The sequence below is a fragment of the Amblyomma mixtum genome, chromosome 1 (assembly GCF_055824585.1).
Source record: "Amblyomma mixtum isolate Tamu chromosome 1, ASM5582458v1, whole genome shotgun sequence".
NCBI lineage: Eukaryota > Metazoa > Arthropoda > Arachnida > Ixodida > Ixodidae > Amblyomma > Amblyomma mixtum.
In genome coordinates, this window is record NC_143012.1 from 179,142,345 (window position 1) to 179,165,937 (window position 23,593).

Here is a 23,593-nt window from a genome sequence, read left to right on the forward strand (position 1 = left end):
ACTTGTGTTGCCATCTGTCTGCCTACTCATTCCTGGCGTGCCCTCCCTTCCCCGCAGGGACTACTACACCTCGGTGGACTACTGCTTTTGCGAGTTCTACTACTGGTGCAACAGTGCCCACAGCACAGTGCCAACGATGGCCGTCCTGCTGCCTCTGGCCATCACCCTGTTGCTAGCCTGGTATCCGTAAAAAGGGTCCTCATGCCTAGGGTGGAAAAGTGACACGGCCGGTAGCAACAACTCTGTCTCGCCGTAACTTGGCAAACTGGGCATGCCAGCAAGTGCATGCAAATTTATTTTATGTGCTAGGCTGTGTGCTCAAAAGCATTTTTGCCTTTCATTATTTTTAATCGAGAGCACATATTCTCTCCCATTATTGGAACAGTACGTTGTTGCTTTCATGTGTACATAATCTGTCTTTAGAATTCGTAAGCAGGATTCTTGGGAGCTCGAAACACAGCAGTTACGTGTTTTCATCCCTGTTCGTGCTTTTTTTATTCATGGCACTTCATCTGTGCTGTGCCTAATTAACTCTGTGCCGCTTGCCTAATTTAACCGACTTGGGCATAGAGCCATAGGTCTGTGGAAAAGAGCTGCTTATTTGGGTGGCAGGGATGCGATACTGTGGGACCTCTGACGCAGCTGGCTGCCATGATCTCACTGACTGTCCCTGTCCACTGCCTTCCCAGTTTGCCAAGTTACAGTGAGATGGAGTACGTGTAAAAACATTCCATGTGTGTGCACAGCACGATGAATGTAGCGCGTGACACACATCCGTGGGGTCCATTTACATTGCCAGTGTCTTACACGAAGCTAAGTAGGAGGCCATCATTTGGAAGGTTGTCCTGCGGCTCCAGTTTTATGATGCAAGGAGTTTTAAGTGTGCCTTGTTTCTCTTTGATGCAGTGATATAAGTTCAGCCTTTTAGCCTGTCTGTTGGAACAAGCTGTTCATACTGTTCGTAAAATGCAGCACTATTTACTTTACTTGCTTCGTGGAATTAGAGACAATGTTGGGGAGCAATAAGTGAAGGAGATAGTATGATGAGATGAAATGTTTGTGCAACTGCCTTGCTCAACCAGCAAAGTTTTCGAAAGGCAGTGCTCAGGGAAACAGAACTTGGGATCTGCAAAGCAAGAGGGGCGCCAGGCAGGCAAGATAGGGGAGAAATGGAACAGCTGTGGTTTTGTTTTGTGGCATGGCAACACGAAAGAAATGTGCAGGGAATGCAGTATTTCACTTGTGTTGCCTTAACATTGCCTTGCGATGCCTTGCTTGGACAAGCCAGAGTGCTCTCAGCCTTTGCAGCCAAGTTTTGCCGAACTGCCGGCACCATGAGGAGCCCATAAGCCGGCAGTGTCGTATTTTAACAAGAGTCGGCATGGTAGTAGTTTTTGCAGCAAACACAAGCTGCATAGGAGCGAGGGATATCGGGTTGGTTGGCCTCTGCAGCAGTGACTGCTGAACTAGAGGCAACCGGCTGTGAAAAATGAGCTCTTGAGGCTCGTTTGAGGTATCCACCGACCCAAGGAGCCAGTTTTGTGCCTTTCATCAAAATCAAGTGACTCTACAAAGTGACAGCCACTTGTTTTGTTTGGTTTGGTTTTTGAGGAAAGGAAATGGGGCAGTAACTGTCTCACATATCTCGATGGACACCTGAACCGCGCCGTAAGGGAAGGGAGGAAGGTGGGAATGAAAGAAGGAAGAAAGAGGGAATGGAAAGTTGGTTCTTGAGGGAAGGAGATCGCATCTCTGGACACCTGAACAGGGCCTTAAGGAAAAGGATAAAGAAGGGAATGAGTGAAGGTAGGTCCTGTGGCTGTCACACCTCCGCCCCTCCTCCACTTGAAGGTCAAATTGCAGCACTGATGACCTTGGCTTGACTGGGCCAGTAAAGCTTGTGCTTTAAAGGGACACTGAGGAGAAATTGAAGTTGGCTTGCATCAACAAAATACCAGCTCCTTATTACAAAAACGCCACTCATACTGACAAAAAAGCTCTTGTAACGTAGAAAAGAGCAAGAACCAAAATACAGGTATCGCCGCCACAGGCCAAACTCGCAAGTACAAGCGTGATGACGTCATAGGACAAAACAGTGTTGCTAGAACCAACACTGGGACACGAGAAGCCACGAATCGCTGAGGCGCAGCCAGTGCATGCGCAAATCTCCTTGACATTGCCAGATGGCACCACGTACCCGGCAGCTACGCGCGCACCTGCAGCATCGGGACCAATCAGCGCCTGCTCACCGGCGGTAGGCGGGTACACGGTATGCTAAAGGTGTCTATTTGCCAGAACTTCGTTGACGACTTAGAGAACGGGATCCATCGTAGCACTGGCAAAACGCCGGTGCAAATGTAAAGGAAGCGACAGTAGCGACGGCCGCAATAGCGGATAGATGCCTTCAACGTGCGGCCGGCGGTAGCTTTCTTTTTGGCCGCTGCTAGGCCGCTCTACTGGCCACCAGAAATCACGGAGTCTGCGTTACGTCATGTTTCACGTCACTTAGTCCTGTGTCGTCATAGCAGAATCCCAAGTTTGAACCAGAGCGGCGGGAAAAACTTTTTCAACTTCGAATCCAAATTTTCTAGAAATAAATGCATCTTTCGCTGCCGGCCAAGTGGCAACAAAGCCATGAAATGCCAAACTATCGGATTTTGCTTTAAAAAAAATATTAATAGAGCTCTCCTCACTGTCCCTTTAAAATCTGACTTGTGCCCAAACCAAACCTGATAAATTATTTGTGCAAGTGATGCAATAAAACAGGTGAACACAGTGCGGGAGACTTTCTAAGCTGGTATAATTATTATGTCCATCTGACCAGTCTCATTTCCTTTTTAAAAGTGTGGCCTTCAGTGGCTAGAGGCAGTGGAGAGAGCCTGTGCCTTACTGCACCTGTCCGATTTCGTACAGTTGAAGGATATCATTGCCCTTGAAGAGTGGATTTTGAATAACATGCATTCTCACTGAGGTGACTTCACTAGACTGGTTTAATGTGATGTACTGCCGGGCAGGGCTTTTTTTTTTTTTGGTGTTGTGATGATGCAAGCTATGCCTGAAGGTTTCTGTTGCTGAGGAGGTCCGTTTGGCCTGTACTACGATGAAATTTGAGATATTGATCTGCAGCTTTTTGAAACTCTTCACCTTAAGGCCTCTGTGTACCCCTCAAAGTGTAGACATGGTGCCACGAACATGATGTTTGCACATGCAGCTGCCAACCGATTTTTTGGACTCAACGGGACACGAAAAATGGTCCGAGTAATCAAACAGTCCGAAAAATCCGCGAATTAAAAAAAAATCAAATCACCTTTTCTGCGAAAAACCGGCCTTTGAAATCGCGAAAATCGCCGCTCCCCATGTTCCGCCTACCAGCAATAATATTAGACTCTATCTGAGTCATAGCCCGGCTTTTTTTCATGTCCGCACCCTACCACATTGCGATGCCAGATAGTGTGACGCAGCCATGGTCATGCCGCAAATGAATGCACTCGCTGCGCGAAGCAAGAACAGTCAGTTTGCATGGGGCAGTGACGTTTGCAAAGACCGAGAGGTAACCTATGGGTAACTCATGGGAAGACGCGAGCAGAAGCAAGCACCTCCGAATGCAGTTCCCCCCTGTCTACTGCGTTTGCTGCCCCGCACCACGGGGTGCGTCGTCCAAGCCACGGCGGACGCTACAGCTGTCCCACTGTACCGTTTTCAATGCGATCGCGCGCCCTTTGTAGGCCATCTCAATGGCAATGGAGAGCATCCCATTATCTTGAATGGCAACGATGGAGAACAAATGCCAAAGCCTATCCAAGCCAGTCCGATTGCGCCCGCCGTGCCGATTCCGTTTAAATCCAAGATGGCGCCTTTCACGGTGGCGGCAAACAGGTTGGTTGTGACAGCGATGCCCGCTCGCGTCTATATTAGGCCGAAATAACAAACTTTCGGTTGAAAAACGATCATCACAATATTGTTGAAATCTATTTTAGTCCGAAAATTCGAACTTTTAGACTCCGCAAAGTCCGAAATATCGGTTGTGAAAATGTACACGTTCCTATCAGGTGCACGACGGTTCCTTAGCGAAGTCCGAAATGTCATGCTAGTCTGAATTATTTGAGTCCAAAATATCGGTCGGCTACTGTATTCATGTATCTGGTCCCAGCCATTGTGTTGTTTCATTAAAGCAGTGAATTGAATTATGTACACAGAGTTGTGTGTGCATGGTGCGCACAGGACAGCAAAGTGTATGCATGCTTCACTGCCATCTTGCTGACCTCATGCCTGCATGTGAAAAGTACCCGGTGCAATCTTTCCCAGTGCACGACACAAGTGTGATCAGGACCCTTCTTTCTTACTGCTGTTCGCATTTCCAGTTTGTCTGGCAGTTCAGACTGCAAAGCATTGTAAAAGCAAGCTTGTGTCCTGGTTGTAGGACGATTGTTGAGAATCTCATTTTTTTTCTTCTTCTTTCTGCGCAGCTGGTGTGATGGCAGCCAAGAGCTTTGTATATATAATTTCTAGCTCAGCATCCATCTAATGGTCATCTGGAGATGCACTCGACTTGTGTGTGTTAGTGATTTAGAATGTCCAGAGAACATAAATTACTACAAATAGCACCGTATTTACACGATTGTAAGTCAACCCCCCTCCCCCATATCTCAACTTAGGAAGAAGAAAAAAAAAAAGCGGGCGGTCATACAGCACGTCGTCGTCTAGGGAAATCCTGCACTTTGCCAATGACCACACCACAGCATCACGTGGAACAGCTGAAAATTTTGCCCTGCTGCAGCTTCACGCCTGCATCACCTGTTCCGAAACGTTGAACTTGCAGCCCGGCATGTAGTTATTCGTTTCTTCATCGTAAAGAATGACAGCCCTCTTGAACATAGCCGTGAACGAACGTCGAACGCTTACTGGACGCGGAGCAGTCTTGACAGTTGATGAAGCACGACAGTAAAAAATGGCAAAACATGACAGGCAGTCGAGTCAGATGCGTCAAACAGGGCGAAAGAGAAACTATGCACGAGCGGTGAGGAAAATAGATGGCTCTTTCAACAGCTACACACACTCCCCGGAAGCGCTGGGTTCTACTGCTTTGTGGTAGAGCATCTGCCTTTCATTCGGGACGTCCTGGGTTCAATCCCCGTGCCACTGGATGCTCACTAGTTTTCTAATCACTGCAAGATTTCCCCTAGCGTGGTACTCGGCTTTTCTGGGGTGAAATGCATGGCAAAAGGGTCGTAAACCAACTTTGAATTTTCAAATGTAAAAAAAAAAGGGGGGGGGGGTAGACTTACAATTGTGTAAATACAGTAGTCATGCTTCAGATATGCACAAAACAAACCACGTGGGATCCTGAATGGTCAAAAAGACTGGACTTTGGCCACTTTTATGTCTGTCTCAAGATAAAAGACTGCATATAAAAAAAAAAGAAACGGGGAAACACGATGGTACACAGTGCTAGCGCTGTAATTTCTGTGTTTCTTTGGTGTATTTTTTTTTTCTCTGCCTTAACTTTTCACGATGAATCCGACTTCCATGTAGGGTTACTGGTTGCTAGCCCCGATGTTTTCTTGTGGTGTGCTGTTTTTGAGTGTTGCTGACCACCACAGTGTCTGCTACAGTTGTGTGCATCATTCTTTATAATGCCACTTTTTTTTTTTTTTTGGGCCATTGATGGAACCTTGGCTTGCATCACTGCCTCTGATTTCTGTGATTCTGGCACACTTTTACAAAACTTTTGTGGAGCCAACTGTTGGCTGTGTGCATGTTATATCCGTCCAAGCTCCTGGGAGTTCTTTCTCACCAGGAGCTCTTGTACTGTTTACTCCAGGTCAAACGCCCACACAGAATCTCATGGCAAGTGGGACTGTTGTTGTTGTCTTTTTTTACTCCGCTGCACATATGTATACATAAAACATGGCACTTTTGTACAAAATGAGTGGCACATGAATAAAAAAAAAGCTGATGTCAATGAAGTCCTGTACACTCCTGCTACTGCCCTGAGCAAATATGTCGATCCTTCTGGCCACATGCACTGTACAATATTCACACATCCACACCAGATGATGGGGGAGAGATGCATGCAGGGACGGCAAACATCCACCACTGCATGCATTAAATGCAATCGACGGAAAGGCACTGCAATCTGAGAGTCATCACGAAATGGCCTCTGGCCACTGAGCGCAGTGTTCCAGATGAGAGGCACAGATTGCACGAGGATGTCCAAACACAGTTTGAAGGGACGGGTCCACAGTTTGGCACTTCAGCGAGACCTCAGTAGTCTGACTCCGGCACGGGAGATGGTGGCGGCGGATGGCAGAAGGCACGCTCGTTCAGTGGCGACGGCGGGCAGCTGGCGTCCGACACGCACCCGCGGCTGCGTGGTGTCGGCGGCGGAGGGTTGGGGTCCGAGTCGTACAGCGAATCGTCGCACCGGAAGCGGCACGGGCACGGTTCGCTGTCGTCGCACACGTCCGTCGAGCAGGGCGTGGGGCCACCGTACGAGTGCACTGTGGCTGGACTGGGTGGCGGGTTGACCGTCTCGCGTGGGTACCCGTTGCTCGATGCCGTGCTCGAGGGCGCCGGCAGGGGTGCGTTGGACGCGGGCTTGGGGTACGGCAGCATGCGGTAGGCGGCGCTGTGCGGCACCGCGGCTTGCACTGCTCCCGCTGAGGCCCGGGTCCGCTGCTGGTAGCAGCAGAGCAGCACGGCCAGCAGCACGATCAGCGATCCGAACACGATGAGCAGCACCACAGTGGTGGTGGCCGTGCGGGCGGCGCTGCTCACGGCCTCGCAGACCAGCTCGTCGGAGCGGTCGTCGCAGTCGGGTCGCCGGTCGCATACCTGTGCCCGATCGATGCACTGGTCACGCGAGTGGCAGGCGAACCGGTCGGCACCGCAGCACAGTTCGTCCGACTCGTCGGTGCAGTCTGCCTTGCCGTCGCACAGCCGCGGCTTGGGCACGCAGCCGCCGTCGCGGCAGCGGAACTCGGCGCCCGGCGCACACCCGGGTGGACATCCGGCCTCGTCCGACCGGTCGGCGCAGTCGGCGGCGCCATCGCAGCGGGCCTCGAGGGGCACGCACCCTCCGCCCGTGGTGCAGGCGAACTCTCGCTCGGCGTGGCAGGCAGCCGCCTCGCACTGGCTGCCCCCGCGGCGCAGCACCAGCCCCGGGGGGCAGGCGCACTGCGCGCGGCTCCCCACCGCGCGGCACAGGTGCGAGCAGCGGTGGCCCACGCAAGGGTGCTGCTGCGGCTGCTGGCCCCCCTGGGAAGAAGAGGGCCCGATCCGCCGCACGGCCAGCAGAGCGCTCAGGTGCGATCGGCGCGCCTGCAGCGGGTGCACATCTGCACCGGTAAGCTTGTGGGCACGCAGGATGGATTGGTCGGTGCGGTCCAGGATGAATAGGTGCGGGCCCGACACGGCCAGCGCGTTGGCCTGCACATTGGACAGGAGCACCTTCCTGCATAGGCAAAAAAGGAAACGCCGCACTTGGCATCAACGTCAACACCATCACAGCACCACCACGGGGACACCCCCAGGAACCAACGAAACAAGGAACTGTTGAAGCATTTAGTTGGGCTACTTGGAGAAATTCATGATTCGTAGGGGATAAAAAGAAATGCCGATGTAACATGAAAAAACGGGACAAAAGCTAACAAGAAACTGCATCCAAACTGTTTTCCTGCAAGTTGATTCATTGCCTTAGCTGCCAACATGCCCGCTCTGCAAAACATGTACATTCTGGACCTCCTAAATTCGGCTCCACCACTCAGGGTGTGTCGTAAAATGCAGGGTACTTAACCGAAGTGTAGGCATCGTGCAAAAGCTCCTTATTGCGAACAACACTCCAGTGCGCTGCTGACTAATGGTACAGAAGCTCTCACTTCCTATTCTCCTCACCAGTAAATTTCCAGCACTCCATAATCACACCTGCAGACTCCACATCCGCCAGGAAACAATCCTACATGCTCTCTACAACAGCCAGCTTTCACTTGTGCCCCTGCATTCTTCTCTGACGTTACAGCACGCCTGTGGCTGCAACTTCAGAAGGAAAAGCTTTCTGCATACACAAGTGCACATTCGCAAAAGGGACCGTCGGCACACTGCACCTGTCCACTCATCTAGGCCATGCCACGAAAAATCACGAGCGTCAGGCTGCAATTCTCATGAACTCATTCAAACTCTTCTCTGAACCAGTGGGAAAATTGCCGATAAGCAAAGGCAATTTTCTGCATCTCAGATTTCAGATCAGTTTTTACAACTGCCTGCAGTCATTTTCTTTACACATTTACTGAACCAACAGAGGTGCTAGCCCAACACCAAGTTGCTCTACTGAACATATCCAATACGTCTGCTGCACCTAGCCAGCACGTCCCTGGCATTCCCCATAAGTTCATGTTTTCGCAGTCTTGCAGTGATACAGCAGAACCCCGCTGTTAAGCTCCTAGCTGCTGCATTTTCGTGAGCCAGTCCTGCCCAAGCTCCCATAGAAACCCATGTAATACTGCGTATAGTCGGATACAACTTAAGAACTCAGCGGCTTATCCCCGTCGAAGGACCCCCCTTCCAGCAAGTGGCTTCGGCCGATTCTCATGACCCTGTTAGTGTGACAATGCAGGGAGGGGTAGATGAAAGGGGATAATCCCTTCCCTCTATGATCTGGAACGGACCCCTCTCTCCATTGTGACGCCGCTAAACGTGCACTGATGAACTCTGCAGTGCCTCTTAAAGGTGCAGTGAAGAGGAATCTGAACTCGTCTTTTTGCCGCGGGAACTCAATCTACACGTTCTGAGCATTCTTAGAAACTTCTACTTATTGCCCTGTGTGGCTGATTTTCCTAATTAAATCGAATTAACGTCCGGCTCCTGCCTTTTTTTTTTTTTAATTCTCCCTCGTAGGGTGGGCGGAGTCGACCAACGCGTGGAGTGCCTTGCAGCCAGCTCAGTGGAGGCTTTGCTTCCGCTTTATTTTGTTTTTTAGGTTTCCGTGAATAAATCGTTTCATTCGCAGATAATATAGCCGCAAAATAAGCCCGCAGAAATAAAAATACGCGCGGACTATTTGCTTCTACAGACTACTACGTATTACTCCGCCAATGGCAGAGCGGCAAGCCGCCGCGGGACTGGCTGAAAGGCACTCCACGCATTAGTTGACTGCGCCCACCGTACGAGGGAGAATTAAAAAAAAAAGGCAGAAGCCGGACGTTAATTCGATTTAATTAGGAAAATCAGCCACACAGGGCAATAAATCGAAGTTTCTAAGAATGCTCGGAACATGCAGATTGAGTTCCCGCGGAAAAAAGACGAGTTCAGATTCCTCTTCAGTGCACCTTTAATGACTGTTGAAGGGGGGGCTCTACCTGTGTTCCCCATTGAGCCGTATGTGCTCCACCCGTCGGAGCTCCAGGTCGGACCAGTAGAGGCGCTCCTCTGGAGCATCCATCGCTAGGGCACCTGGCTGCCTCAGCTCACCAGACACCAGAGTCTGCCGCCCCGAACCATCCACAAAGGAGCGCTCGATCAGCGCAGGGTTCACCAGGTTGGTCCACACCAGCACTCTGAAACAGAGGGGGCAACACTTTTGCTTCTCCCTGACCACGCATCACTCATATAAGCTCTGGATCGTGCTTTCACTGGTGGCACAAAATGAGAAGCACAGGTTTTCTGAGTAATGTGATTTCATGCAATTAATTACGAGACCAAGGAAGGGTCAGATCAAAGAATTCTGCTTATGTTTAGCTTATGATGGCACTGAGCAAGGCACCTATGGCAGTTGCACTCTCCCACCTTTCTCTTCACTACCATTAAGAGCAATTGAAGCTAGGCTTTTAGCCGTGCAAAGAGCATGGTGCCAGCAAATTCTCATGGTGCAAATGGCATAGCAGTTCCGCCCCTTATGGCAAGAACAAGACAGTTCTTGTTCTTGGTCCCCCCCCCCCCATGTTGCTGTTAAGCCTGGCACACACACTCACCCCTGGTGGGGGTGCAGGGCGAGATGTCGTGGTCGGTCGTCACCCGAGGCCAGGAGGATGCCCAGTGGACGCCCCCCATCCAGTGAGCTGATGTTGACCAGGTTTCCCTGGCTGCAACTCCAGAAGAGCTGCCGCCCGAATGGGTCCAAGGCCAGGGCGTACGGGTGAGCACCGGCACCAATGGCCACAGTCGACACCTGCACCACACATTACAGCCCTGGGGTATTAACAAAGGCCATGGGACCTTGACAAGGAAAACACTACACTGCCTCTAAGACAAACTTCAGGCAGCATGAAAATGTGTTCACCTTAATGGATGTTAACAAAAATGCCTCATAAACAGGTATGTTTGCATGCTAGGTGTGCCCAAATAATGCAATATATGAAAGCATTGAATTAAATAACCTTTCAGAGACAGGATAATTGCAAACAGAACATTTATTCTACTATGCATGAAGTGAGCTGTAGAGTGAGGGCATAAAGCAAGCTCACATTATACTCCAGTTAAACCTAGATGAAATGAAATTGTAAGAAGTCCCGAGATTTTTCGTTACATGCAGGTTTTCGTTTTGAGCAGTTTTCGTGAGCAGACTAAAAGGACAATGCAGAACAGAAACCAAAATAAGAACTACCGTATTTACTCACATAATAGGCGCACTTTTTTTCCAGAAAATCCGGCTCAAAGTTCGGGGTGCGCCTATTACGCGGGGTAAAATTTCCGGAAATTTTTCGACTCGCAAAATTGAACATACCGCATAAACGCACTCGTGTACGGGCCGCACCCCGTTTTCCCGAAGAAAATATTTAAAAAAAAAAAACGTAAGGGCCGCACCGAAACTTTCCACGACCCACGCGGGAATAGCCTTTGAAATGCACGCATCGAGGCCTCCGTGATCAGCTCCGGCTGCGCGCAAAGGAGCTTCCAGACGCCGCCCACGAAGGGCGCCCAAGGCCAAGCTTATCATCATCATTAATGTTTTCTTCCGCCGCGAGCGTTCACTATCTATATTGCCATCAGCATCACCAGCTCCAGGTTTTTTTTTTTTTTTGTTGCTATCAAGTGCCGGGATCTGCGGTAGAGCGTAGTTCATCGTGGTTTGTGGCTTTGCCGCCGAGCGTTGCTGTTTTAGCTTGACGGGCAAGCACCTTAATAGCTACACGGCTGGGAGTTTGCTCTCGAACACGGCAAGCATGCGGCAGGTCGGAAACTCGACGTGGCCGAGAAATGCGGCAGTTGCGTCTGTGGCGTGCCTAAATTTTCGTACGTGACTCCAGGCGCCGAGGTTTTCGCGGGCCTAAGACGGGAACGTTTCCGGCTGGAGATGAAGCTTTCCAAACAGACGTTTAAAGTGAGCATCCCTGAAAACTGAGTGCAGCTGTTCTACACGATGTCGTTGTACGTGCTGTGGGTCCGCAGCAGCTGCGGCGGCAGCAGCACTAGTGTGGACCAGTAGTCAGTTCAGCAAAAACTGTTAAAATAAAGATTGGGGGTGGGGGGCGGCGAGGCGTCGGCTTGCAATCGTGTAAAAACAGTATTGATCACAGTGCCAAGTTCGGGGTGCGCCTATTATGCGCGGAAATAAAAAAATCTGACTTTTCGCGACCAAACTAGGGGTGCGCCTATTATGCGAGTGCACCTATTATGCGAGTAAATACGGTAAATGTAAGTGAAACCGCTTTTCAAATACTTGCAGAAAACACCACTACAATCGCACTGAGAGTCGCCATCACCTGCTGCGAAGTGAATCAGCAAGGCTGCAATTCCCTTGTTCCAACAAAGCTTGACCTCGTTGGACCTGCTGCTAGCTTTTGTTCTTCAACTCAGAAGATACTTCTTTAGCCCTCTTCAGGATTGACCGACACGATGTGTGAACATGGAGGAAGCAAAACTCTCACTATCCGAGCTGCACGCCAAAAAGTATGCACTTTCGCATGGACTACTGGGAGTCTTTGGCCGACAGCACAGCTAATAGTAACGCTAGGCGCAGCATCATTTCTTGCTGCAATACCCGCTGCGCACATGCAAGCTCGCCGAGACGGCAGACAAGTAAGAAGGGAGCAGGGGCGAGCTGGCTTCAAAAAAATGTGACATAACTGCATCTCCCAAGTTCTTCCCTTCCTCCATAAAAAGCGGGTGCTAAATTCTACCACGTGCTATCCCACCAGCACCCTAGGTTGCCAACTGAAAGCCTGAATGGTTCTAAAAATATTTGTTTTCCCACGACCACCTCTTCTTTTTGGCGCAGCTGAGGGGCAATATCGATCAGTTTGCCGCTTTTGGAGCAGACTGGCGCAGCAAAATGTAAATGTGCCAGAATGGTGCAAATGGTGCAGCTGGAGCACCACTTCATATGACGATATTCAGTGACCACTGCACTCAATGGACACATACTCAATGGGATTCACGAAAGTCCACCGGAACCTCAAGGGCCACAGGAACAGCCTCGCACTCACCATATGATTTAATTACAAATTTTTAGATAATATTAACCAGCAAACTAAATTTTATTTCGCAGCCAAAATGACAGCACTGCAGTCAGTCTAACCTTGTTCATTTTTCGCTGCCTGCAGCTGCATTTTGCTTGTTTTCCCTCTAGCGCATTTTGCGCCAACCAAGACCATGAAGTGCCTCACAAGTGCTGAAACGATAGTGCGGTTGAACCTTGTTATAACAAAGTTGAAGGGGCCCAGCGATTCCATCATTATAGCTGTAACTTCGCTATAGCCCCTGTTGACCAAGCTTCCAAGGAGAATTTCCATTCCTTTGTAATATCCATATCTCGTTTTAAGCCGTTTCGTTATAACGATGTTCGACTGTTTCTATGCACGCAACAAAGACTCTCACCGATGAAATGGAATGTAGTACAGTAGAACCCCGCTGTTACGTTCCTTACTGCTGCGTTTTCCCGGCTGTTACGTCGTTTTCTTCGGGTCCCGGCATAGCTTCCAATGTATTGAGAACCCCGCTGTTACGTCGTAGCCGAGGAAACGATCCCGCATGATACGTCGCAACCGGGCTCCCCGAACCCGCCCGGGCAATGCGCGCCAACGCCGCCATTTTGATTTTTGACGAGTCTTAGCCAGGCTTGGCTACGGAACTGGCTGCAAGAAGCCGCACGCGAGTTGGAGAGGCCGCCATCTGCCTCGCGAACGCTGAATGCCGCAATCTTTATCGTGGGAGGTGGTGACGAGGAGGCACGCGGCTGCGGTCGCTTATCTGTCTTTCTCAGCCAGCGTCCGCTTCGGCGGACGCAGTTGTTGCGACGCGCGTCTTTTCTTTTCTTTCACTCTTTCTTTTTATCTTTTAACTCTCCTCTATCTGCAAGTGGCAGTGGTGGTGGCTCGGCAGGACCCAGTTGGCAGGCCCGTGCAATTTCCTTTTCATCCTTCTCTCAGTCGCAACAACATCTTTATCGTGCTTTGATGGCGTGATAGCGTCGTGTAAGCGGAAGGCGCTTCCCCTTGAGGAAAAGCTGGACGTAATAAACGCAGTCGACAGGCAGCCAGGGCGGCCTACGCGGAGCAGCGCGGTGAGCAGCCTACGAACATTTCAGTGCTTGACGCTGTGCACAACGTCGCTTCAGCGTGGGCTGCAGTGAGCACATGAACTGCACAGCACTGCTGCGTGCGGTGTGGCCTTCGCATAGAAGTGGAAACTGCCATGGAAGATGAAGAGTAGTAAGCAGCCTCTCGTGATCAAGAGCTAACTGAGGCTATGCATTGCGCTGGGTGCCACGGGAATCGCATGAGGCGACTACGTCGCCGTGGATGCTGCTGTCGGGACGTCGAAATGTCAAAGCATTGCCGAGATCGTTGCGAACTCGGTTGTGAGTGAAGCCGCTGACTACGATGACGAGCCGCATGATTCCTGCGAGTTGGCAGTTCCGATTTTTGGAGAAGCCGTCGCGGCTCTGGACCTCCTCCGCAGGTATGTGCGTCGCACCGCAAAACGACGCTGACAGCAATGCGGCCTTCCAGGCTATTGAGAAACGCGTTGTTCTTTCCAGCGAGCGAAAGAAACTGCAATCCACCATTCTCTGTTTTTTAAAGTCCTAGGGTCAATTTGCGGAAATAAATTGTTTCAAGTCAAAGCTGCACTGTTTTCATTAATTTTCGGTGCTTTCCTCACTGTTGCGTTTTCCCGGCTGTTACGTTTTTTTTTTCCCGGTCCGGTGAAAAACGTATGAACGGGGTTCTACTGTATTTAGCACCTGGCATACTCTCGAGGCATATTAAAAATGACCTGTTTACAATGTGCGAAATTGTGTTCATGCGGGGTTTCAATTAAGAACTATCACTCCACTTCTGTACACTGAGCGAGTGAACTTTACCTGCCACCGGTGTCAAACAGGAATTTTGCAAAATCAAGAAGAAACCGTTGAGCAACCAGGACGAGGTGGCTTTTTCTTGCTACACTGGCCACAAATCACCAAAGAGCAGTTACCTGCGTGCCATTGTCGCGGCCCCGGCGAATGGCGTGGGACTTGCCGTCAATCCAGTAGAGGAAGTCGGCCACTGGGTCAAACTCCAGGGCCCGAATGTTCTTCAGGCCCTGGATGGGGAGGACCACGTCGGGAGAGTCGTCCGTGTCCAAGCCCAGCCGGCTGATGCTCGACTTCTGGCTGAACAGGAGGAAGTTGGGCGGACCTGCAAGCAAAGAACGCAGTGTGTCTGGCGTGGAAAAGCGCTGTTTATTGTAGAGACTGTTCCGCTGAGTTTGAGGGCCACTGAGGACCAACTGAAGCTGGACTGTGTCAATAAATGACAGCATTCTAACAACAAACAGACTACACTCACCAAAAACCGAGCTTTCATCAGCCAGGAAAGACCAAAAAACGAAATGCGGGTATCATCATCACCGAATTTCCAGTGCCAATCCCAGAGGCTATGCTAGACTGTTATCAACGGTGTTCTATGCCTCAACCAGAAATCTGCTTCTGAAGCTGCCGCTCCAGAAACAGGAATACTACAAACATTTCTTCGCATTTCTAAAGTGACAACTTCAAAACCCAATAACTCAAGTTCTATGATATCTTGTAAACTGCAGTCCACACAATTTGTTTGCCACTTTAATGTGAGTAATTTTTTAGAGAGAAGACTTGCAGTTATCTCGTGTAAACAAATTAATTCCATTTATGTTCTATGCCGCGTGCATTTCAACCGTTCTTCACGCCTTATAGCATGCTTTGCAGCACTCAAGATGCCAAGAACAGGACTGAGATGGTCACCAATTTCATGGCCAGCTTTGGCAACAAATCGCTCCACCAAGTCAGTTCTCCGCTACAGTGGTTCCAGTCTTATGGCTACAAAGGACAAGGGGGTGGGGGGGGGGAGGGCACTCACGCTGGCAGGTGCGGTTGTTGGGCATCAGCGGGTGGTGGGTGGGGCAGGCGCACTGGAAGCCCCTCAGCCCTGGCACACCCAGGCACAGGTGGGAGCAGCCCCCGTTGTACACCGCACACTGGTTCCAGCCTGCAAGAGACCACACTCTTCACACTCAGGGTTCGTACAGGCTATGAAGGCACAAATTCAAGGGTTTTTAAGGACTTTCAAGGCCCCCAGAAGTTTCTTTCAAGGACTCATTTTAATACTCAATTTAGTACCCTTTATAGTAAAACAACTTTTTTAAAACACGCTGCAACAAATTTATTGAACACTAAGAAAAAGAAGCACTTACAGACTTGACTAGTTTAACACTAAACTAAGACAGGTCGTAACAAGCGTTCATGAAAGCTCCTGACACTTTGTGATTATTTCTTGCTTGATGTTTAGAAGTTCTTCCGTCTTGCTTTTTGCCGTTTTCCTAAGGCAATTTGACTTCAAAATGTGCACGACATCGCCTGTCTCTTCTGCTTTCTCAGCCAAGGTGTCTGCTGAAGCTGTCAGATCAGCAACGGTTGCTTCAAGTCTTGCTTTCTTTCGCTTTAAGGTATCAATTTCTTCCTCAACGAGGCGCCTCTTTGACTCCTTTGCTTCTTCAAGTTGCTCCTTCTTCTGCGCCTCCAGATATGCATGATAACGATGCCTTGCAGCTGAAACGGAGGTCTTCAACTCCTTTGTTATAGGAATGTTAAGGATGCCACCTGCCTTATCAACGGTGTCACATATAACGCGTTGTGAGACATACGACAGACTTTTCAGGTTTTCCACACAGACCTGCCGGTTGACACTAAATCCTCTTTCCACAGTTGCCTGGCCGTGGCTGAGCACAAGCAAAAGTTCGACTACTGTCCAGAGCTCAGCGTAGGATGAATTGAACTTTAGGAGTTCTAAGAAAAAAATGTCTAGCCTGTCAGAGCTCTTTTCAAACAATCGCAGCTTGTGCTTCTCCATCTGCAGCATTTCGGCGTACTCAGAGAGAACAGAGTCCCGTTGGTGATCGCTCAACCTTTTTGCAGCGATGAGGGCATTCAAAACATTCTTGAGTCCTGCTAGGCACTTGTCTGGCTTGGTGCACATTTGACGGGGATCAAATGAGAAAGGGCTCTAACCAATGGGAATCTTAAAGGACTCCTCTCAAGAACCTTTTTACACACACTAACAAGGAACCGCTTGCATTCCATTTTAAATGCAAACGCATCTTTTGCACTGACCTTGGAATTCTTCAAAATTTGTTCAGCTGCATAACCAATGTCCACTTTCTCAAGTGCTGTGTGATTGTTCACGTCTTCAATGTTGATTTTCAACAGGCCTGTAGTCCCGACTGATGCAGAGAGAACTGAACACTTCACAAACTTTGTGAGAAGCTTCCTGACAATTGTTTCGAGGTCCCTTGCCAGAAAAAACACAAGTGGTTGGTCTGACTGATAGTCCGTCAGGAAAGGTTTCAGAATCAGTGCAATCCCAAGGGCAAAGTTCAGTTTTTGGGGACTAGTGGGTCACTGGAGAAACTGAGCAAGTTTTGAAAGGAGGCACATTTCGGCTGGTTCACTTCTTTCTTTCTTGCAGACTCAATGTAAATTCTCACACCAGGCCACAGTGCAAGGGCTCGTTCAATTACCGGAACATTTTCAACCCAGCGATGGGCGACGTACTTAAGGGGAAATGTAGCCTGACCAGTCACCGCTACGAAGTCTTCTCGCCTCGGCGGGGAATCTTCAAACAATGCGTTTAGACTAGACAACAGAATGTCCACTCCCCACTTGCTGGCAGTTACACCCGCCTTGTAGGCATTGTGCACAACGTGCAGACCGCAAGTGCCTAAATCTAGGCATTGTACTTGATAGTTTTAGAGCGCAGCTCTTTGGCGTCCGTTCCTGGGTTTCGCGTCGGCGTCGGCCTCGTAACCAGCTCCGCCCCCCTTTCATCCCCCCAGCGCTATCGGCGTCAGCGGCATCAGTCAGTCGCTGCTATCTCTTCCCTCCTCCCTTTATCGTGTTGTCCGCTTGCTGCGCGTGCTTCTGCCCCCATCGTTTGCCGCTGGGTGTACACGCCGCCCCCCTCCCCCCTCTTCCTGCGAGTCTCCGGTTGTCAAAGCGCCGGCTCGAACTTAATTCCTTTCTTCGCTCCTCCTCCAATGCAACCCCTGTGTGGTGGCAATCAGAGAGCCAGATCGGTGGCGGCGGATCTGTATATGTGCACCGCCCGAGCCGAAATTGCGAATACGTGTGAAAAAAAAAAAAAAAATTCTGTGATAGCGCATACATGTGTTGCTCGATTTCTTTGCCTCAATCTATCGAAAAGGTGAAACAGCTTATTTGCTGCGCTCAAATTTCGCATTAGGAAGTAATGTAATCGTCGGTAATTTTTTTTGCAGGTGCTCCTGAAAGCTTCTGAAAAATTTCAAGTTGACATTCGGTCCGTCCATGGACACTTGTAGGATCTTAGCAAGTGGTAATGGCTCCAGTGCCTTCAACAATTTGTCCTCGATGTCATCTGCCGTCGCGTGGCCCATAAAAACGGATGTGAAGTACCTTGTTGTTATATTTTGAGATGCATCCCAGTACCTGACATGTATATCCATCTGCTTCTGATGGAGGTAATCATTTGCGGATTCATCAAACAGAACGACGTAATAGTCGCACTTATCTATGGCCTGATGAATGGATGATAGAAAGAATGGTCCAAGACCATGACACGCCAGGTACGCGCACTTTTTCTCTCCACATGTGAAGACCTTCGCAACTTCACTGTCGGGAAACATTCTCTTGAACAGATCGCTTGTGTGGGCGGATGAGCTGTACGAGTAATGACACGTGACAACTTTCAAAGCCCACAATATTTCCGCTTCTGTCACTAAATCGTGAGCCTTGCTTGCGGCATTCAAATTCGAGGACTGAGGTTCGACCACATGAACGGATTCGCCACACTCGCGCGATGTCACATAGTTCAACATGGAGTTACCTGCTGCGTTCTTCATGCTCGCGCTGTGTTTCAAACTCCTCTTGTGGCTCTTCAGTGCAGACTCTCCCATCGGTCAGATGTCAAACACTTTTCCGCACGGTCTGCATCTAGCACGATGCGAACTCGTGGTGTTCGGCGCAACCTAGTCTTTGTACTCGTCATGGCTAAGCCACGATCGCTGGAAATTGCACTTCCCGGGCATTGCGCGCACACACAATTACGTCCACGTCAAGCGCGCGCCGCAATACACGTGCTCTGAATAATCCAACGGGAGGCGATTAACAAGCGGTATGAGGACGGCAACTATAAAAAGTGTGCGACCGCAGCGAACAAAAGAACACAACCCGACAATATGATGACAACATGGAGGACTAACGCCCGAACCGGACTGGATTTTCTTGGCTTGGATCGGGAGGCAATTCTCGCTTTCAATGTGGCCAGTTGATCGACGGGCAATCGCTGAACGGCGCCAATGACTCTCATCACGAAATTCAAGGGTTTTCCAGGCACCACTAAATATTTCAAGGTTTTCAAGGCCTTGAAAATCACATTTTCAAATTCAAGGGTTTCCAAGGTTTTCAAGGACCCGTGCGAACCCTGACACTGCACTACCTGATGCAGAGCCCACTCTCTCACAACTGCACCCACGAGAGTTTCCACCTTTAACTTCCCAACAAGAAGTTCTCGTGCCATACAAAAGGAGACAAAAACGCAGAGAGACAAATGCACAAAGCCTCAGGAATGTTGCCAGTTTAGAAGCCACAGAAGAAAGCATCTCGGCTGCAAAAACAGTTGCACTGCACGGCCGCTACTCCCTTCTCCAGAATTCAACTCAGATGCACCTGTAGGCCCCACCGCTTGTCGGGCCATAGTTCATGAAAATTCTCGTCTGCTGACGTTACCAGCCACCGTGCATTGCTGAATCCGCAATTCACCACTGCCCAGCATGCATTTAGTTCAGGAAATGCCCTACCTACTTATGTATTGGCCTAAGACTTAGTGTTAGCTTGGTCAAGACTGGCTGCACTACATCCCCCACACAGCCACTTCACATTCACTCGCAATACGCTCCCCGCATATGACCGGTACCTCATTGCGGGCTTAAAATGACACCTGATTCAGCTGAGACCTGGCATGGGTCACCATTCTGCTTTTTTGGACATGACTGATTGTGACAGATACCGCTTTACTAGCCACAGAAAACTCCGACATGCAGCGGCAAACTATTATTTCGAACAAAGCCATGCTTGATGTACATATTCTTACACAATAAAAGGCACCTTGGCAGGCTCTGAATATAGTCGACATTTTACCTCACTTTCTAGCACCCCTGGGACATCGAGAACTAAGTAAAATCTCGTTACAAGAGACACTTGGTTATAAGAGACATTTGAAAGTGATTTGGTTGGTTTGCCTATATTTGCCACGTTTACAACATTGCATACAAGAGACACTAGGTTACTAAGGACAACCTTTTTAGGTCCCTAGAGTAAATTCTTCACTGTTTAGAAGAGTCACAACCCAGATACGCTCACGCAACACGGCCGACATCGTACCAACTCGTATGCACTGCACTTTTCATTCCCTTGCCTCAGTTCATGTCACACACCACATAGTTGCGATTATACTGTCTCGCTGCACCGAAACTGCCACATCACAGACTGCGTGTCCTCATCGAGAGATCGTGAACTTCCTCCTTAGCTACTTCACGGTTACAGCCCTGACGATGTATTCAACGCAGATTAACTATTTATCTAGTCCAACTCCTCAGTGTTTTTAGAATTTTTGGTCACAGGAGACCCTGGTTATAAGAGACATCTTTCTCGGGTCCCTTGAGTGTCTCTTGTAACGAGGTTTTACCGTATCAGCATACAGTCAAGCCCACTTATAACAATACTGGTTATAACAATACAGTCAAGTCCACTTATAACAATACCGGTTATAACAATATATCGGATATAACAATGGTCGGTCATGGCACCATCAGCTTTGCCATGTGTTCTATGGTAAAATAAACTGCTTATAGCAATGCTGTCAAGGCACATTATTGGTTATAACAATTAAATCTGGTAATTGAGTGTCAACCATTACAGAAAAAGAAAAGAAATGCTACAACCATACCAGCAAAACCATGCTTACAACACAAAAGCGTGCATGTGTGGGGCCGACCAATGGACTAAGCTGGCGCAGCAACGCCACGAAAGCAAAAGAGGCAGGCGTCATCGCGTCAGGAGAGCTGCTGCATTGCTGCATTGGCTACGCACGCCATGCATACCCCTAATCAGTCAGTGCAGCGTGCATGCATGCAGCCAGCGCGGTTTTTCTCTTGTCGGCTGTCACCGCACCCTTGGTTCTGCATGCTTCTTGAATTTCCCATAAGAATAGCTTCCAAAAAGCCGGCTTGATTCCTGTGACGTGGAGGTGCGCAAAGCTCCCGGTGGTGCAGTGATGGCGGTGCTTTAGTCATCGGTGAACAGTGAACATTGTTCCGGTTCCCTGAAGTTCGATTTAATGAGCTTTTTCAGGCATTAGAACAATCAAACCGCTCTGGGTATTTACTGTCAATAAATGCTATGAAGTTTGTCATCCTTTCTTTTTTTTTGGCACAACCCTGTTATAACAATTATTGGTTATAACAATGGTATTTCTATGGCACTTGAATATTGTTATAAGTGGGCTTGACTGTATATCGGATATAACAATGGTCAGTCATGGCACCATCAGCTTTGCCATGTGGTTCTATGGTAAAATAAACTGCTTATAGCAATGCTGTCAAGGCACGTTATTGGTTATAACAATTAAATCTGGTAATTGAGTGTCAACTATTATAGAAAAAGAAAGAAGGAAATGCTACAACCACACCAGCAAAACCATGCTTACAACACAAAAGCGCGCACGTGTGGGGCCGACCAATGGACTAAGCTGGCGCAGCAACGCCACGAAAGCAAAAGAGGCAGGCGTCATTGCGTCAGGAGAGCTGCTGCATTGGCTACGCACGCCATGCGTATCCCCAATCAGTCGGTGCAGTGTGTGTGCATGCAGCCAGCGCGGTTTTCCCCTTGTCAGCTGTCACCGCACCCTTGGTTCTTCATGCTTCTTGAATTTCCCATAAGAATCACTTCCGGAAAGCCGGCTTGATTCCTGTGACGTGGAGGCGCGCGAAGCTCCCGGTGGCGCAGTGATGGCGGTGCTTTGGTCATTGGTGAACATTGTTCCGGTTCCCTGAAGTTTGAATTAACGAGCTTTTACAGGCATTAGAACAATCAGACCCCTCCGGGTATTTACTGTCAATAAATGCTCTGAAGTTTGACGTCTTTTCTTTTTTTCGGCACAACCCTGTTATAACAATTATTGGTTATAACAATGGTATTTCCATGGCACTTGAATATTGTTATAAGTGGGCTTGACTGTATGTCCAGCAGCCCATTGGTTTGAACCGCCACAACTTGGCAAGTTCACTTCTTCTTGGCTTCTGTCTCCCCCCAAACGTGCAGCGGGCAGAGTGTGAGGGAAGAAAACTGACCGGCCTGGCGGGAAGTGTGGAAGACGAGCAGGTCATCGATGTACTTGAGCTGCCCCAGCAGGCGGCTGCGGTTGGCCCCCGTGCTCTTGAGGGCCCGCTCAATGCTCTGCCCTTCCAGGTCGGTCCAGTACAGGTACTCCTGGTACTGGGTCAGCCCAAAGGGACGCTGCGCCACGGCCGCCGGCACCACCACCCGCCTGCGTTCGCCTGCACGGACAAAGAAGAAGGTGGTAGGGGCATCCTGCACTGTACTATACTACGCAGTGCTCACTGCATCCTCAGGACACAACGCTCAGTGGTACATTCACAAGCAAGGTAGGAAAAGAGGAAGGCCTTGGCAATGAGCTACAAGTGCTTTGCTGAAACACATGAGCCCCTGTACGTGTGCGGACAACAAAATGCATCAATTGTAAAAATGTTATAGACATCAAGAGGGCCATGCTACAGGAGACCTCAAATCTCTGTGTTGTACAGACCACAGTGGAACTCCACAACAAAATTCATGGGAGCTGCGAAAAATTTTGGTGCAACAGAAACTCCGCATTCATAAAACTGACGTGGAATAGCAACAGATCACACCAAATGGTTTCGGAACAACATTCATTTCCTTAACACAGTCCACTTTGACAGTTTTCCCTATTTCAGGACAATTTTCGCACTTCTCTCTCGCATCACAGCCTCATCTCACCAGTATCACCGACAAAAATCTTAGGCCCTACTGGTTATTAATATGTCCAAAACTAGCACCAAAAAAAAACTCATTTCAGCTTCTTACTAATGAATCGTTTTCTGGACGTCCTTACACTTCTGTGCGATCACATCGTTCCGAATGTCGATCAATGCCGTGCTATCATTGCACAGCTGCAGACTGCAGCAAACTGCAGCACAGTTGTTGACCAGCATACGCAACGGTGCAAAGCCCAGATAGGAAAGTGAAGTGAGGGGGAAGTGCGCAGCGCTCGTTGTAGGGATGACACAAATAGGGATGACACAGCTCGAGACCAACAGGAAGCTAGCCCAGGGCACATGGAGATGGGTGACCCTTTCCGACGCCTGATACGAGATGGCACTGGCTGCGCAAGCGCATGGTGTGTATACGCCCAGCAGCTGACCATGGAGTCGGTGCTTATGAGCAACAGCTGCGAAACGACGCAATCGCAACCAAGACCAGCAGTTGGAGGTAACTCAAATACCGTATTTACTCGCATAATAGGCGCACTTTTTTTCCAGAAAATCCGGCTCAAAGTTCGGGGTGCGCCTATAACGCGGGGTAAAATTTCCGGAAATTTTTCGACTCTCAAAATTGAACACACCGCGTAAACGCACTCGTGTACGGGTCACACCCCGTTTTCCCGAAGAAAATATTTTAAAAAAAAGATCCGTATAAGGGCCGCACCGAAACTTTCAACGACCCACGCGGGAATAGCCTTCAGAATGCACGCGCCGAGGCCTCTGCAATCGGCTCCGGCTGCGCGCAACGGGCGCTTGATCGTGGAGGCCACACACGCGCACAGGGGCTTCCAGACGCGACCCACGGGGGGCGCCCGAGGTAGAGCTTATCATCATCATCAACGTTTTCCTCCGCCGCGAGCTTTCGCTATCCATATCGCCATCAGCATCTCCAGCTCGTTTTTTTGTTTTTTTTTTGTTGTTGCTGTCAAGTGCCGGGATCTGCGGTAGCGCGATAGTTCATCGTGGTTTATGGCTTTGCCGCGGAGCGTTGCTGTTTTAGCTCGACGGCCAAGCACCTTAACAGCTACAC

At 49.5% G+C, this 23,593-nt stretch overlaps 2 protein-coding genes and 1 pseudogene across 6 annotated transcripts in view; 1 reads left to right on the forward strand and 2 right to left on the reverse strand.

The window, feature by feature from the left end:
* Window positions 1–23,593, forward strand: part of crim (QVR superfamily protein crim) — a 64,203-nt gene that overhangs the window by 7,889 nt on the left and 32,721 nt on the right. Inside the window, exon 4 of one of the 2 annotated variants that reach the window (XM_089559985.1) lies at window positions 58–180. In XM_089559985.1, coding sequence (XP_089416111.1) covers window positions 58–180 — 123 coding nt within the window. Of the gene's footprint in view, window positions 1–57; window positions 5,963–23,593 lie in introns of those variants that run through there. The other variant, XM_089559991.1, reaches the window with a different exon arrangement.
* The window catches only part of arr (low-density lipoprotein receptor-related protein 6), a 123,863-nt gene continuing 105,546 nt past the window's right edge, over window positions 5,277–23,593 (reverse strand). For all 4 annotated transcript variants that reach the window (XM_089559932.1, XM_089559924.1, XM_089559920.1 and 1 more), the window contains 6 exons: window positions 21,832–22,038; window positions 15,309–15,437; window positions 14,410–14,612; window positions 9,966–10,162; window positions 9,354–9,551; window positions 5,277–7,453 (listed from right to left, as the gene is read on the reverse strand). In XM_089559932.1, the coding sequence (XP_089416058.1) occupies window positions 6,265–7,453; window positions 9,354–9,551; window positions 9,966–10,162; window positions 14,410–14,612; window positions 15,309–15,437; window positions 21,832–22,038 (2,123 nt within the window). In that variant the 3' untranslated portion in view covers window positions 5,277–6,264. The remainder of the gene's footprint in view (window positions 7,454–9,353; window positions 9,552–9,965; window positions 10,163–14,409; window positions 14,613–15,308; window positions 15,438–21,831; window positions 22,039–23,593) is intronic.
* LOC149370100 (uncharacterized) lies at window positions 15,449–21,822 on the reverse strand (annotated as a pseudogene).